General features: G+C 43.6%; 1 protein-coding gene across 2 annotated transcripts in view; it reads right to left on the minus strand.

Moving 5' to 3' along the window:
- Nucleotides 1-940: 940 nt before the first annotated feature.
- The window catches only part of Pcyt1b (phosphate cytidylyltransferase 1, choline, beta), a 62966-nt gene continuing 45900 nt past the window's right edge, over nt 941-18006 (minus strand). For both annotated transcript variants that reach the window (XM_032889650.1, XM_032889651.1), the window contains exons 6-8: nt 15238-15380; nt 12084-12272; nt 941-1394 (exon numbers count right to left, since the gene is read on the minus strand). In XM_032889650.1, coding sequence (XP_032745541.1) covers nt 1182-1394; nt 12084-12272; nt 15238-15380 — 545 coding nt within the window. In that variant the 3' untranslated portion in view covers nt 941-1181. The remainder of the gene's footprint in view (nt 1395-12083; nt 12273-15237; nt 15381-18006) is intronic.

Raw genomic sequence — 18006 nt, forward strand, 5'->3', positions numbered from 1 at the left:
AGCCTTTCTTTAACCCAAAATGTCCTGGGTGAAGAACTGGAATTTTCTGGGACAAAACATTTCTACAGGAATCTAACATTTGATTGAGCTTTTGACAAAGTGCCCAAGTCATGAGGGAACCAGATGGTTCTTGAGATCAAGCATTTCAGCAGGGTATCAAGGAGAGAGCAGGAGAGGGGTATATAGTCCAACACCACCACACATATTCATATTGCATATGGTTTACACCCTGGGGTGGCATATTGGAGGATACATAGAACAGATACGTGCAGGTAGCACCCCCTATCGGTATACTAAGTGTTTGTTACATCAAACTGTTACTTGAGGTCTATGAACTGTGATGTGGTTAGAAATGGAAAAGAGCCATTCCTTTAAGAAGCTCCAAGAGATATTTTTCATCTTCCATACATGGAGCCAAAGCAAAGCAGCTCCTGGTTGGTTTGGTTATTTCTTTTTAGATAAGACAGGTTTCCTTGTTGCGATTTCCATCAATTCAGGTAATTTCTGGAAAACAGTGTCATCATGCCAGTGACAAGAAAGTACAGCCAGAAGCATGTCGGGCCTTAGGTGGAGTTCACCTTGCACAACTGTTCTTTGAATGAGAGGTTAAGGGTCACACTTTTCTATCTGACCAAAGTGAAGCAGCGTCTGAGTCAGGGTCCTGGAATGGGAAAGTGTTGATGCATTCCATCAGGCCTTAGAAGGCTGAACCAAGAAGGCTGGAACTGGTCTTTGATGTGCCCATTTTGGAAGCACTTAGCCACCTCAGTTGGAAGGGAATTCATTCTGGGAGAGCGCGGGTGATAGGAGGTAACGTGCAAGGCTCTTTGAGGGCTGGAGATAGCAGGGTGAGGCAGCAGCCACTTCTGCAGGTGGTTCATTGGCTACAGATAGAAGTGTGGACCAAAGCAGAAGTCACCCCACTTCATGGAGTGCTCTGAACCTTTCCATAGCAGGGCTAAAGCAGGGTGTTTCTATGATGCTAAGGTTTGTGTGGGTTGTCACGCCAGAAACCTCTATGCTGAGCCCAGGCCAGATTGAATGGAGAAGGAAAAGGAGCTGGCCCTAGTAACTCCCATGGCAGAACTCCCATCTCCTGGCAGAGCTGCAGCTCAACACCACCCAGGCATCCCAGGACCCCTTCCCTTCCTGTGTGGTGTGCACTTGTTAACCAGGCACCTTTACTTCTCGTCCTCATCCCCCTCACTCATGCTGCTGATGGAGGCTGAGGCTGCTTTGGGTGAGGAAGGGGGAGAGGTCTTGTTTGGGAGCCAGGAGAAGGTAGGAGATGGAGAGCGGGAAGGGGACCGGCTCCGGGTCGGGCTGCTCACAGGACTCTGCTTTGGAGATAAGGCCTGTAACATCCGGCTACTCCTTTCCTGGAACATCTGCTTCTAGAGAGAAGATGGAGAGAAGATAACTTAACACAACAATTCTGGGTACAGCTAAGACAACGATGAGCAGGATAGAGAGCTGTGCCACCGAACTCCTGCTCCCACAGACTTGGATGGCATTCCATGTTGTCAAAGGCTATGGGGGAGGTTGAGTGGAATCTGGAGCCAGTAAGAAATTGATACCTAAAGTTATGATCCCTAGTAATGGATGGGACTTTCCTCTCATCTATACAGTTTAACCGCCAGGCAAAGTAGCAATGTCATACATAGTGGTAGATTCTTGTAAAATTAAACAAAAACCTTTGTCCTTACGGATGTGAGAAGAAATCACACACTAAGCAAAGTACATGGTGCAGTAGATAGAGCTATGATCTATGAGAAAAGTAAGGTGGGAACAGATACCAAGACAGGCATAGTGACTCACACCTGTGTGCCAGCACTTTCGGAGGCAAGAGGAGTTTGGGACAAGCCTAGGGCTACAAGGGACTATCTCCAAAAACAGAGTTCCCATATTGGTGCACTGGGCTGCAATTACTAATGAGAATTGATCTCGGCAGAGACCTGAGGAGAGGAGGGAGGGACGGCCCCACCAGTGGAAGTCAGTGGGAAGCCAGTTCCAGACAAGACAGCAAGCCATGTCAGGAAGAACAAGCTGAGCACAGGACTGGAGTGGGGTCTGCTGCCTGGAGGGCATGGAGGAAAGAGTTAGGTGGGGATCACTGAAGAAGTAGCAGGTGTCTACTTGGCAGCCATGGTGGGAACTCTATTTCCCTGTGTGGAGAACCACTCAGGCAGGTTTTAAGGGACAGCACTCTCAGCGGTGGAGAGTGCTATTGGGAAGGGGAGAGTGGTGGCTTGGGGGAGAACAGGCCAGAGAAATCGTGTGGGGAATCGAGTCACATAGGACCTTCTCTGGCAAGAAGAAAAACTTCTGGAGAGGTGTAAGAAAAAGAGTAACACAACTTGCCTTTTCTTTTCTGATCACCTCTCTTGCTACTATTCTGAGAAGACACTGCCATCAAGACTGTGGGCACAGGGAGATCGATGAGGAGCCCATGACAATCAGAGTCTAAGATTATGATGGCACCTAGCTCAGAGTGATGGCCACAAAGATGACCAGGAAGAAATGTCCAGCGCGTCTCCCTCACATTTAAGTTAAGGCCTACAACCCCTCTTTAGTGTACACTTCAATGGATTTTGACAAGTACGCAGTTGGGTGGCTACCACTACACTCTAGAAATAGGGGACTTCATCTGCTTGTTCCACATGGCCCTTTGTCGTTGCCTCTTATCCCAGACTCTGACCACACATCTGGTTTCTGTCCCTTCAATTTTTACATTTACCGGAATGGCATTAAGATGGTGTCCTGGAGGATATGGTGTGATCGTAGAGCCAACAGCGACTCGCTGACAGACAGCACATAGGAGGAAACAGCGTCAAGGGACTATAGCTTTTAGTTGGTGACACTCGAAAGCGGTGATGCCATTTGCTGGGTTGGGGAAGACTGTGAGATAGAAGGAGGCTTTACTGGTAAAATCAGATTTTCCTTGCTGCTTTTTTTGGGGGTGGTGGTGGGAGGGGTTCTTTGATTTTGCTTTTTGAGGCAGGATTTTGTGTAGCCCAGACTGGCCTCAAATTCATTAATTGAAGCTGGCTTTGGACTTCTGAACTTCCTGTCCCTGCCTCCCATGTTCTGAAAGTACAGGTGTGGGTCTTTTTCAGTCTTTGAGACTTCAAGCATGATCCTCCACTCCACTCCGGGATACAGAGGGAGACCTTATCTCAAAAAAAATCAAAATGAAAGGGAGAGGGGGATAAAGAAGGGGAAAAGAAGGGGTGGGTAGAAAGGGTAGGAAAAAAGAAGATAAAACAAAGAAGGCTTGGGGTATGTCTAAAAATGAAGGAAAAAATGGTCGATCTCACTAGTAATCAAATGGTCAGAATGTGACACTGTATTAGCACCATGCTCTAATTAATTGAGGAAGCTAGCCAGGGAAGAAATACTTTTACTATGTGACATTGCTCAGTTTGTAATCCTTAATTTGTAATGGCTACTGTGGATGAGGACATAGGAAAGGAGTCACACGTCCAGTGCTGCTGGGAGGATCCAAATGAGTAATTTGACAGTAAGAGCAAAAGCTTCCTTTCCCCCGGGTATTACTCATGTAAGTAAATACTCAGTATAGATGCCGTAGTGTTAGAACAGATAAATCTGTAAACTTCTAAAATAAGTTAGAGAAAGCTGTAAGTCCAAGAAGGTATACTAAGCGACTGACAAACAGGTTCTGTTTTTAAATATGTGTGTGCACTCCATGACTTCCTGGTGGCTGAGGAGGTCAGAAGAGGGCTTTAGATGTCCTGGAATTGGAGTTACAGACTAGGACGGTTGTAAGCCGCCATGTAGGCGCTGGGTCCTCTGCAAGAACAAGTGCTCTTAAGTTTTGAAACATCTCTCCAGTCACGAAAATCAGTTCCTCAAAGAATACTTAAGAACATGAAAAATGCTCTGGAAAGTTTGAAATTAGTTTCGGGTCATATGGTTTGCATGGTCTCAGTAGAAGAAATGCATAGAGTGTTGCTGGGGAGGAGGCTGTGCGAAGGACGGCAAGTGACTTATCACCTCCATTTGGTCTTTGGGGGTGGGGGTGGAGGTGTGCGTTTCACTGTGAATTGAACGCAGAGCTTTACCCACGTGAGGCAAGTACTCTACCATCAATCCAGAGCTCCAGCTCCCCTTATTTCTTGAGACGGGGTCTCACTATTAAGCCCTGGCTGTCCTGAAACGCAATGTACAGTCCAAGCTGGCCTCAGACTCACAGAGATCCACCTATCTTTGCCTCCCAAATGCTGGGATTAAAGGTGTCTGGCAACAACACATCTTTTTGAGACAGGGTCTCTCTAATTTTCCCAGGCTGCCCTTGAGCTTGTGATCCTCTTGACTTGCTCTCTCAGGTGGCGAGGATCCTAATACTGTGCCCCCAGGCCTATCTAGTCATCACCTTCTAGCGTTTCTGTAATGAATACACTCGTGCTAGTTCCACATCTGTGAGTTCAAATGTCTGCATATCAAAATGGCATCTGCATTTAACATATAAAAAAGACTTCGGCTAGCAATTATTTCCTAAACAATAAGGAACCTAATGCACATTATCGACACCACATTAGCTATTAAAGGTCATCAAGATCTTTAAAGTAAGGAGAGAGATGTGTGTGGGGTTTGTGCCAACACAATGCTCTTCTATAGGAGGGGCTTGCGCTTCCATGGGTTTTGGTATTTGAAGGAAGCCCTGGACCAATCCCCAACAAATACAAAGGGGTAGCTGCTGCATGTTGCTTATGCCTTCATAAAACCTATTATGATAGGAAGAAAGAAACTCAAGTGGCCTGGATGGGAAGATGGGGCAGGCATTTCCATAGTGATGTAGCCAGGGTAACATAAAGACCTCAGGCACATCCTTAACTCCTCCGCGCGCTCATTTCCCTTCCTAAGCCCCAGTCTATCACTTTTTTGAGCCTCAAGTTTCTTCTGGAAAACATAATAGAGAAACCTTGCTGATCACTGAGATTCTTCCCAGATTGAAAATTCCACCTGTCTACAAATACAGCAATTATTTACCTTCCATTAAGAGCACTGATAATTCTGCCAAAAGACAGCCAGCCCCCGTGAAATCAAACAGGAAAAAAATAGTGCAGTACAACGGCATTACCTGAGATTAAGCCCATTTATGAGACAAAATCAAATGCCAAACGGATTGGGTAGCCTATTATTAACAGTAACATTAAAAAAAATCCTTGAACTTCTAGCAGGCACTTTAAAATATGTGTTTTTATTACTATAATCTTTCAGCATATTTTTAGTGGCAGCCATTAGCCCCCCTGCTGGTAATGGATTGTCAGCCTTTCCATTAGAAGCCCACTTTCTAAGAAATCTACATCTTGTCTACTCTAGTTTGAATCAAGCTCATAACTTGAGAATATTCTGCCTAAGGGGATGAAAGAATTTGAATCTTTAATGATAAACAATGGTGTCACACTTCACAAAAAAGTGTGCTACCCATGCAAAAGCAGCCGGGCCTGACTTGCAGGTTCCCCGATCTGTTCCTGCTGGACTTTCTAGGGTGGCTCCACTACAAAAGAGCTGAATTGAATCCAGTCAGGAGACAGTCCGTAATGAGCTTCCTGGGAAGAAAAGCACTTTAGAAATATAACAAATAATGAAGACCATGGCATGACATTTTCAAAGAGAAAAGGTATTTAAATTCAATCTTCCATTGTATTAAGAGGTTTCCATTTAGAAAGTTTTCCCCCAAGAAAATAATCCCGTTTATAGTCCTGTCCATGTGAAAGTAATTTTCTGTTTCCCTCCTACAAAGTTTTCCCTTTTAAGAAGTATTTAATATCTAGCGAGGCAGCAAATATCTTGATAAATGCCTTTAAAGGCTTTCGTGTTACCTATACATCCTGGCACATGACTTGGAATGAAATGGAAAAAAAATCTAGTATGATCTGACTTGGACCTCTGATAGGAAAGATGAAACTCAAGAAGACAGACGACAGACGAGTTGCGTTTCCATCCTGGCCAGATGGAGAAACGTCATTATTAAGAGCAGCTAACCCTCCGCTGTGGCTGGCTGGTCCTGCTGCCAGGTTCTGTTATAAGGACCTTGTTACGAACCAACTCAATCCTCCTGGCAACTCTAGGAGGCAGCAAAGCTTGCTTTTCCCTTACAGATGAGGTGACCAAGGTGTAGAGATGCAGAAAAACTTGCCCAGGTGGGCTGGGCCCTGGACTAGGTACCAGGCCAGGCTGGGGCTGGGGCTGATATAGGTCATGGGACAGTGGATTAGGATGTATAAGACACAGGGTGGACCTTTACAGAAGGAACTTGGTAAAGGAAACACTCATGAAACAACAATAACAACAAAAGAACTTTCCCAAGGCCATGCAGCTAAGAAATGAATTTGTGCTCCTGACCACCTCTCCTGCTGGGCACTTCCAGAGTTCAAGGCTTTTCAGGTTTACTCCTGCTTCATTTGTATATTTGCTTAAAGATTTTTTTTTCTGGTTTTTAGAATTGACTGTCAAAGAGCCTCCTGTGGAAAGGCTAGGGAATGGGGCTCAGCAGGAACCCTTGCCAAGTTCTGGGCTCAGCCCCCAACACTGCAAAAAGGAAAATGTTTCCAGTGTGAACGGTAGTTCAGACACACAGACTTCATTTTCTCTCTTTTGTCGAAATCAAGACGGCCATTTTCTAAACAAAAGAGTAAAATCTGGCAAGGATGTGGAGAAAGTGGAATCCTTGTACACTGGTGGTGGGAGTGCAAAGCGAGAGAGTTGCTGTGGCGAGTGGTACGAGAGTTCCTTAAAATGTTACACTCGTCACCATAGCATCCGACAGTTTCATTTTCATGCATATGCCCAGAGGGGAATATTACCCAGCTTTTAAAGGCTGCTAAATATTGGTCCATGCTTCGACATGGATGAACCTTGAATATATTAAGGGTTAGTAAGTCAGACACAAAAACACAAAGACACAAAGACAAATACTGTATGTTTTTTGACTTATGTGAGGGTCCTAGAGCAATCAACCAACTTCGATGGAATGGAGGGTGTTTTTCAGCAGCTCGTGTGTTACGTAAGTTTGTGTTTTAAAGGTGCAGTTTCTATTTGATATGGTGGAAATGTTCTGCGGATGGATGGTGGTGATGCTTGCGAACTGATGTGAATGGAGTTAATGCCATGGTTAAAATGGGCCTGGCAGTGTAGCTCAGTGGTAGAGTACTTTAGCATGAATGAGGCCCTGGTTTTGATATTCTAGATCGAAAATAAAAAGTTAAAATGGCAAACTTTATGATACACATAAGCACATATGCTACAATTTAAAAAATAGCAGTGGATCTTCCAGTATATAAATTCCTCATCCCCAAATCGGACCCATGGTGTTTAAACAAAAAGCATACTTGCATGTAACAAATGGCACATGTCTGTTTGGTTGGTATGGGATCTCTTTGACTGGTCTGAGGCAAGAGGATAAACACAGTAGAAGTGTGGCAAGCATGAGCTCTTTGTCCTTGGGTGTTAAGAAGAGGACCATGTTTGGTAAAATGAAAAAGAGTCATTTCGTTTTAAACAGGAGACAATTTTGTTTTCAGAATCAGTGAAGGAACATAATGGCAGATCACTTAAATAGAATGTTTCTGCTCTGTGAATCCACATGCTTCAAAGAAAAATAATGAAACTGCTTTAAAAAACCAAATAGCCAAAGCAAAGCCTGCATGCAGGGCCACCATCCCTTAACCCAGGGTCCTTCAGTAAGTGCCATTTGGGAGACAGACAGCACCTCCCTAACATAAGCACCCAAGCCTCAAAGTGAAGCTCACTTGGAGTCTTCTTTTGAGACAAAGTGCCATTCAGAGCCACTACTCCCAAGGAAAGGTAATACCGCGTCTTTGTCTGAAAGGCGTTACTGTTTGGATCTAGACCATCGGCCCAGGGGCAGTGAACTGCCTCCTTCCCTGTCCCCTGGCTTCCTTCCCTATGGTGCCATGAGGCGAGTAGCTTCCTCCCACAGCCTTCCACCATCGTGTGCCTTCCTCGACACAAGCCCAAAAGCAATAGAGCTAGCAGCCTCCCAAACTCCGCCCAAATAACTTTCCCCTCAGTGTTCCCCGCCCTGTCTGTCTCTTTCTCGTTCTTTCTGTCATAAAGCTTTACTTACAACAGACATCCCAAGACTGTAGGATACATGGTGCACATGTTAAAGATAACTAAACTACTACCGTGTGTGAAGACTGCGCTGAAAACTTTGCTATGATTTGCTATTGATCCTAAAAAGTTCATGTATATTAAATTACACTCACCTCAGTAGTGTACATGAAATCAACTTGTCTTCTCCCTAATTGCGTATTTTCTTATATAGAGCTGATTAACACAGAAGGCTTCTCTTTGCCATTTGGTTTGGATTATAGGCCACCTTCTGAATATGACTCAAGGCTAGTAGAATCCGTTAAAAGTAGTTAAATAAATAAAGTGATGTGAGTTAAAAAACAATAGAAAGGTTTAAGCCCTGATATCCTACCACTCAGATGGAGTAAGTGGGGACTGGAAAATCTATTACAGCAGTTAAGGATTACACAGGCCGCTAGCTTCACATTCTTAGAATTGTGGCAGACAGCTTCCAAGACAGACTCCTAGGGCCCCATCCCTGCTATTTGCATCACTGTGTAGTATTCTCCCATAATAGATAAGGAGCAAATCCAAATGTTCCTTGGACCCATCTCAGCAGCATCAATGAGTGAGTCAGGTTGGGGGAGCCAGAGGAAGCAGGGCAGAGGACATGGCCATGGGGAGCTAGCAAGTCACTCTTCCCGGGCAAAATATTAACCCCAAGAAAACCAAAGCAGTCTGTTTTTCTTGTGGTTGTTTTTCTAGTCAGGTTCTCACTCTGTAGCCTAGACTAGCCTGCCTCACATAGCACAGGCTGCCTTGGAATTCAGTGTAAAACTCTGGATTTGATCCACCAAACACTGAAGTGTATCCAGTGCCATAGACAAAGGAAGACTGTATAGGGAGAGTTTAAGCCTCGTCATAGCCTTTCCAGATCCAAGGAAGGTCTGTAGACAGGTATTTCTCACAGTCCATTCATTCATGCATTCACTCTGTGAGACCCATTTCTATGGCATACCCACTGTACACTAAATATAAAGGTGCTTGCCAATCCTGCTGTAGCAAATTTGAGGCCTTAAATCTTTCTATTCTGTGCCTTTCTAAGTCTGGGTTATTCGTATCAGTACTGTACTTGCAGGTAACGCAGATCCCCTGTTTTAAGAAATGAGTTCCAGTCACAAATCCACAAATAAAGAATTATTATAATAATAGCATATTCATGAAAAGCAAATTACTTATCTTGGCGTTTAACATCCTTGTAACTATTCCTGTACTTTTAATGTCAACAGAAAAAAAGTAATGTCTAAGTCTGGCTGATACAGTAAATTAATGTTAATAACAGTTTTGACACTAATAGCAAGTTTTTAAAAGATAAACCTCCAGTCTCTAAGCTGGGTTTCATTTCTTAAAAATCACCTCCGTTCACTGTCACCAGACTCTTTAGGAACCATTCCAGCTACTATTTCGCCTTTGCCGGGAGCCTGAGAAGACTGGGAGGATAAAGTTCCTATGAAATGATATCCTTTGCCTGCCTTTTGCTCACCCCAGGTGGAGAAAACATCCTCCCACTGAGTAACAATACGAGGGTTTCTGGCAGGGTCACATTTCTGAAGCGTGCTAAGCCAATGAGCTGCTCTATGGCTCCATTAAAAGCCATGTGCCGTTGTGAAAATACAAAGTAGTAAGGCGTATGCTGGCTCAAAAGGGCAAGTCCAGAGTTTATATTCTGAAGACCACAGTACAGGGTACTCACTTAGACTATCTTTGTGTTCCTCCATACTGCTGTGCATAGACAAGAACGTTAATAAATGGGCCGTGAATTAAATCATCTGAACTAAAAGTGAACAAAAAAAAAGTGAAAAGGAGCCCAGGGTCTGGTTTCCACTCTTGCCAATCCTCACTGAAAGTTCTTTAATGGCTCAATTAGCCCTTCCCTTTCAGACTCAGCCTACAGATAGAATATGGTTGGTTTATAACATTGTCTATAACACATTAGAGGCCACTGGGCTTAAAGTATCTCCTCCAATTCTCTGAACAGTCTTCTTTTTCTCTACTAATTGAGTGTTTTACTTTTAGATAATCCTATAATGAATGAGCTCAAATGAGCAATGGCAGTAGTGACAACCCATCAATAAAATAATTAAGTAGAAGTGCATTTCCTTAGAGACTTCTCATATCATAATAGGAAATCTTGGCTATTTAAGATTAAGGAAATCAAATGGAATCATTTCTCTTTGTTTTAAAAAGAAAGTTGGCTTGGGGCTAAAATTCCCCAGCAACCTGCCTCGTCTCTCACACTTAGATGTGGGGTTGCCACTGTGTACAAGATGGCTGGCTTATTATGTAGGCGCTGCCATCCAAACTCTGGTCCTCGTGATTATGCAGCAAGCGCTCTTATCTGCAAGACAGGAGGGTTACTAGGGCTTTCTGGATTCCATCTTAGCCAAGAAAACAGGAGCGCCATGTTTAGGGAGAAACTCTGGTTAAAAGGAATAGGTGTATGGGAGGATGACAAAGGACACGCGAAACCTTCTTCTGGCCTCTGCACACAGACATCCATGTCCCACACATATACACACATGAAAACATACATAGCATTTCTTTTAAAAAGGAAAGTCAGGTTAAAGATATCTATTGCACAAAACCCTTATCAACTCTTCCAATAGCTCTGGTTATTTAACTAATGGAGGGCATGCTACCATTGTGGCTTCAGAATTTTCTTTTCCTTTTCTACAGTTTTCAATCACACTTGTCTAAAGAATTTAAATGAGGAAAAATATGCTTTTTCTTTCTTGGCTCATGGTCTTAGTCCTTTGAGACTTTTGGGACCTATACCAACAACTGCATGCCAAAGAAAAATTAAGGTTTGATTGGCATGGTTACAAGGCAAAATTCCGCTGCTTCTCTTTCTCCCCAGTGGTAAAATTCCTCACAACACAACACGGTGGTAGAGCAGCTCCATTCTTTCACATTCTCCTGAGGTGCAACATTGTTTCCCAAGCACAATACCCACTGCTTACTTAATTAGAGCAGGTGTGATTACCCTCAGGAGACCTTCAAGAGCAATTCCGTTGACATATAAAATGAGAACAGCGGAGAGCTGCTACTCCCTTATCCAAGAGTCCAGCCATTCCCTCCTGCACCTCGCTGCCAACAGGAATTCTGCTCCAGCTGCCTGTGGTCTGCAAAGCATGGAAGGCTAACTGAAAGGGACCACTACCTATTCAGCTATAGGAAAGTTGCCATCCATTCTGAGCTGGGACTTCTGTGGATGTACATGTTTTAAAGTCACTCACACACCTTTTAGTAACCCCCACTCACAGTTTTGTAAGTCTAAATTCATCATTTCCCTCAGCTAGAATTGAGTGGAGTCGTTACTTTGGTCTGTCACTGGTACTCATGACTCTCTAGGAAAAAAAGAATAATGCAATACCTCCCCAAACCCTTGTCGTTGTCCAGCCTTAATATGAGGGGAGGTACCTAGTCTTATTGCAGCTTGATATGTCATGTTTGCTTGATGTTTTTGGGAGGCCTGTGGATGGTGGAGAAGGGAGGTAGGGAGTAGGAGAAGATGGAGGGGAAACTACAGTTGGGATGTAATATATGAGAGAAGAATAAATAAAAAATTAAAAGAAAAAGAACCCTTGGACTTGACTTTCAACACGAGCTCCATGTTACATTGATTTACTTTACTATTAACCCTAAGCTTTGCATCACTCCAAACTTGAAGACTGGGACGAATTATGAGAACAACTTCTGCAATACTAGACATTCAAAGGTAACTGAACGGCTTCTAAGTTCTGGAAACAGAAACAGAGAAGACCGCACTTTGTGTACCATTTGGTACCATACTAAATCAGTGATTGAGGGATGATTCAGTAATTAAATAAGGACATGGACTTGGGGTGACTTGAGATGATGTTTAAGCAAAGGCCACTATTTAGGGGACATCATTGAGTCTACAAAAGGCATTTAAGCTGAAAATGCCTGCCATTGCAATGCCAGTTGAGATAACTACATACCCATGCACCATCTGGCCCAAACAGTTCTAGGAAGTTGCCGATGAATTCTCTTGATTTTTCTTCCCACTTTTGAATTAGGTCGTGACTCTTTTCTTCTACTCTGTTAACAAATTCCTTTGATCTTTCCTCCACATTCTTGACCTTTTCTTTCATCTTGTCCACCTGGTTCTGGAAACGGTACTTCTTCTCCTAGTTAAAATTGACAAGAGAAAGAAATAGATTGACTCAGGAGGATATGAGAGAGGTCCGTCTGTGTTGGTTATATTTTATATCAACTTAGGTTTGCTCGTAATGTGAAGAATAGATGTCATTATTTCTCAAGGGCTAGACTGATGGGAAGGCACGTGTCTTACACATCAATCTCCTTGGATATATAAATGGAAGTATAAATGTTGAATTATGTTCAATCTGTTCAACATCTATGAGTTGAAATTGTATAAGAACAGAATACAAAACACACAAAGCTATCATTTATTGAGCAAATACCCCTGGTCCTCTAGAACTTAGATCAAAGGACGCATTGTGTACAGAATGGCTGCCCAGGGCCTGAAAAGATTGTCTTACTGAGGTAGTGTTAAAACCAATTCAGTTTACATTAAGTTGTATACTAACGGGGCTTAGGACCGATGCCTCTTGCTAAAATCGTCATTGTCATATGTTCCATGAAGGTAATTAAAGTGCATTGGTTTCCTTGGACATCAAGTTTTATTTTGATTGAGTCCCTGGGCTTTGTGATTAGAGACTTTATACAATGGTGTTGTCTATCTATGCTCCAGGAAGCCATATTGAGTTGAGCAAATCACTAATTACCTCAAAGCCTCACTTTTCATCAATAAAATGGGGATGATAATCATCGCTACCTCACAGGGTTGTTATGACAATCAGGTAAGGTCATGCACCGGAATATATGGCTCAAAGCCTGGCATTTGCTTCCCATGTGTTAATTACATTGTTCTAAAGCACCACAGGCATTTATCTACATTATCTGATCAACACATTGTCTAAACAATGAAAATAATATCACACTAAGGGTCTTCCCTTTTAAAATCTCAATAGACAATAAGTCTCTTAAGGAGTCATAGGATATATTGTTTTTCTTTACTATGAAGAATGAAGCCCATTTTGTACTTTAGAATTTTGTAAAATACCTCAAATATAATAAAAGTAAGTCAAGATTCCGTCCTTTAGACATTCCAAGAGCACATTGCAGCCCCAGCGTGGGGTTGGCTATGAGCTATGTGTGTGCTACTGCGCTGTAGAAGCACACAGATGTGCTCCAGGAAGGCGCACTGTCTTCTATCATTTGCAGTGTGGTCTGACTGAGCTGTTTAACCTTCTAGGCTTCTGTCTCCTCACCTATAAGTTGGCTAGTGTCATCACACCCACCCTAGTAGGCTTCTCACAAGAATTAAATGAGACGATGCAGACAAAACACTTAGATGGGTATCGCATTGGCTCTAGCTAAATGTCAGCTGTTGTCTTTACATCATGCTCTTCGATATTTTGCTCAACGCTGGCAATGGTTATTTTGTTTAGTACTCAGTGACAGCACGGAACAGTAGAGTGAGCACTGGGCTGGGAGTCACAAGATTTAGAGAGGTACGGCCACCTCCACCTCTCCCCGACCCTCCCCTGGCCTCGTCTACTCTCTAAGCTTCGTTTTCCTTATCTCAAAGTCAAGGGACATGGATTGGATGACTGGTCCTCATCAGGTCTCTGCCGCTTCTGAGGTTCTGTGATTCATTTACACGCCCATCCAACACATTCAATTTCCTCTGTGAGCTGCAGCCAGGCTTGTTGTCGGAGAAAGGCAGTAAGCACACCCCCACCATCCTCACGGTTCCCTGAGCTAAGTGGCTTATCTAAAGAGCATTTAAAGAGAGCGAGCAATAACTTTTGGAAATGGCTTGCTATGCTTGGATGGTTGACTGAATTCAATTTAAAAGAACAGACAGTTTAATTTATTGAAATAACCAGGGCTTTATTCTCTCTAAGATACCAAATCATCACGTTGGCTGAATTCTTTGCAGCCACGTGTTTGGGTGCCACTCGAACCCGGCATTTTCCATTTTGTTGCCTGGCTTATACAAAGCTAGAGGGGCCTGAATCCCAGCACTCCCTGCTTTATCGGGACAATGAATAATCACTGACTTACAATTAACAAGCCCCTCCTATTTTGAAGGTACCAATGATCAGTTGTGAAAGATGCTAGATAATTAAAACTGCATATAATTATAAATGCCTACTTTTGCAGACAAATCACCCTTGGAAAATACAGTATCTGTTTGGGGGCTGGAATCCTGTATGCACAAAGAGTGTTTGTTTGGATCAAAATCATGGGCTCCTTGGAAGCCTGGTAACCCCAGTTGTCCAGACTCACTAACATCACCCCCAACCATCCGGCTACTCTCTTTGCCTTGTAACAGCTTGTTTTGCTTGTTTTAAAGATTGTTTTAACAGTGCTCTATTATTAAACTAACAGCAGCTCTGTGGGAACAATAAGGTAGACATACAAAAGGAAGCCAAAGGCTTCAGGCTTTATTTAAGCAGCTGTAATTTCTCTGGACAATAAAAAACGGCTGTTAAGGTTTCTAATGAGCATCTGTAAGGCCTTAATAAAATGAAAATTGTAAAACGTTAAAACAAGAACGCATTTTCTCTGGGCTTAGCATCTCATTGCTTCCGCCTGCCTTCCTTTCCTTTGAGAAGACAACACTTGCCTTTCCCCAAGGGGCAGATGTTCCAGAAACCCTTTGCCACATCTGAAAGCTAAAGAGGGAGTTTGGGGGCAGGGGAGGGGAGTGAGGAAGCTCCATGATAAATGTGGAGCTGCCTATGCTCTCGGCTGACTCTTCGGGCACTGTTCCCTCGTTTGTAAATATAGGCCTCATTTGTGGCGCAGGCGTGTTGGTGCATTCCCGTAAACCCAACACTGGGGAGGCTGAAGCAGGTGGGTCATGCTTTTGAGACCCTCCTGGGCAATACAGTGAGACCCTCTTTCACAAACTAAAGCATACCACAGGGGGGGTTTAAAAATATGGATTCAATGAGACAACAGTGAAGAATACTAAGCGCATTGCACAGTACACAGTAAACAAAGGTCATGGTAGTATAATACAGTGCCCCCCCAGAGTACATGGGGAGGCACACTTACGTTTATAAAGCTGACATTCAGCTCCTTGGCTGTGTACCCTCTCTGGAGATTACGCCGGGCATATACGTCATAGTCACGGACAATTCTGGTGATGATGTCTGATGTTGAGATGCCTTCTGTTCTTTGTGTTGGAACAAACATGCCTGTCCAAGTAAGAATAAAAAGATTAAGGTAGGGGTTGGGGATTTAGCTCAGTGGTAGAGCACTTGCCTAGCAAGCGCAAGGCCCTGGGTTCGGTCCTCAGCTCCGGGAAAAAAGAAAAAAAAAGATTAAGGTAAAGTTATGTCAGTTTATCTACTTCCTTTAATGGTTCTTTTTGTGCTAGACAATACTGGAGCTTCAGGGTAGGTCAGGGAGACTTTCTTTTCTGGCCTCAACTGACTCTTGCAGCCACGATTCACTTCCTTTCCTATAACATTGTAATCGTCATCATCCCAGGTTTGGCCCAGGAGACACCATCCACTCGCCTGGCTCCTTACATTCGCCAATGCTCAGCTCTTCCTTCCTATCCTAGGTACCCATTTCCTGACCCCATTATCCAGAGTTCTTCCTCACCCTCATTAGTCCACCTTCAAGGCTGTGCCTCTATGAAGTCTTTTCTGATGCTAACACGAGAACCCACAGCATTCTGGACATAAAGGGATCTTCAGCTAACAACAACAACAACAACAACAACAACAACAACACAATGTCTGATACTTGTCTCTGCACAGAAATAGACATTGTTTATGCGAGTTCTTTTTAAATTTTTGTTTCTTTTTTTAAAAAAAGAGAAATGGAACTTTAGGACGCCGGCATGCCTTAATTGATTTTGCATTGCCAGTGTCAGATCAGTACCATGGAAGGTGCTGAAAGCATCCAAAGGAAATGCACAAGGGGATGAATGATAACCGAGTCAATGAATGAGTCAGATCACGGCTCCTCGTCCCGCCGGAAGTCTTTGTCCCATTTTCCCCACAGGAAAAGGAGAAGAATGGCGCCTTTGTTGTCTCTATCTAAGGGTATGTGTGTGATGTGCTAAGTGATTCGACCTCCTCTAAGAACAGTCTACACTGCATGGGGGCTTCCCCACATTCATCTGGAATATGTGGAAAAGAATAAAAATAACGAAGCACGAGGATGCCAACTTCCAATGGTCCTGTTAGATGCCCTTAAAGTCACCAAAGACATATTGGAGTTTACCAACAGCACAGACTAGAAAGGGGTCACAGATGCCAAAACAGAACTGCATTCATGCTCAAAATCCTGCTGTCAACAAGAATCATGTATCGGGCAATGGAGGTTTTTGTAGCCGTATCATTCCAACCATGTAGATAAGTCCTGTATCAACAGCAACAGTGAAGCCAAAGAACAAGGGCATCGCGTTCTCAGTTTACAGCAAGTCATTCAAACCTCGGAAGGCAAGCGACTTGACCTTAGTTTCCCTCAACTAAGAAGGCAGCTAGACAAGGTGTTCTGGGTTCATTTGGGCTGCTTTTCTACTCCCAGCTGTCCATATCCAATCAATGTATAATGAGAAGCCTGCTTTGCTAATTCAACGTCTTTTCACCATCTTTAACCATAGCTAAACCATCATATTCAAAGATTACATCAAGAGCTGTCCAGGGACGGTGAAAGAAGGTATCAGATTCCTGGACCTGGAGTTAGGAATTACAAGCAGTTATGAGCTGACTGGCGTGGAAGCTAGGAACCAGACCAAGGTCCTTGGCAAGAACAGTATGCACTCCTAACCACTGAGCCATCTCTCCAGTTGCAGTGATGTCATTTTTGTCCATTTCTACATACACATCAACACCCACAGAGTCATCCTTGTAAATGCAAGTCCCAAGCCTGCTCATTCCTCTTCACTGGCTTTCTACTGTGTTTAGAGTAAAGGCTTTAGTTAACTTGCCTCTGCCACTGCTTCAGAATCTCCTTTCTGTGCTTCCTTCTAGCCTTAGGCTCATCTCCCAGCCTCTGCTCTCTCTCAGCCAAGGCTCCTGCACTGGACAAGGGCTAGAATTGGTTTGCTTATAGTCTATGAAGGTGGGCCTGGACTTAGCGACATGGGGCTTCTTCACTGTTCTAAAACCATTGGCTCTCCTCCTCTCTGTCTGTCATATCTCTGTCTGCTGAACTCTTGGTCAGGTTTAGTGTCAAAGAAATTAAGTCTCAATTCCCAAAACAGGTCTTTCTATTTGTCAGCCCCACTGCTCTGTTCTTTCAAATATTACAAGGTCTTTAGTGGAACACTTCCATTAGCAACTGTCTCTCTTGCCTATGATCTGTATGAGGGACAGGGCCACACCCTTCTTGTTTTCTTCTATAGTCTCAAGCAGCAGGTGACAGGCAGGAACTGTCAGAATAGTTGCTGACTGAACAACAAGATGAATACTGATGCTGAACACCCTTCCAAACCCAAGTCTCTTTAAATTTTTGTTTCGCTGCTCCAAAGTGTCCCTTTGGGACCTTTAAAAATGTGTTGTATACACATTCACAGTGTCAGCAGCAGGATGGTACTGCTGATCTTAGAGACAGGACATCTGACTCCAGTCCATGCTCTGTGGACAGAGTTGGGGTTGGCTACTAGGTCTGAAACTTCTTTGATCATCTTCTAGAAGGGTGAAACCAAACACAGAAAAAAACTAAACAGAAGGCAGAAAATGCAAACACACATGGAAGCAAAGAGAATTCCAACTGGACCAAGCATGGGAGCAGGGCCTAGGTAGGTGGTGGGTCCCTGGATGAGCCCAAGTTAGCAGATCTGGGACAGCATGCTCACCTTAATTG

The sequence above is a fragment of the Rattus rattus genome, chromosome X (assembly GCF_011064425.1).
Source record: "Rattus rattus isolate New Zealand chromosome X, Rrattus_CSIRO_v1, whole genome shotgun sequence".
Classification (NCBI taxonomy): domain Eukaryota; kingdom Metazoa; phylum Chordata; class Mammalia; order Rodentia; family Muridae; genus Rattus; species Rattus rattus.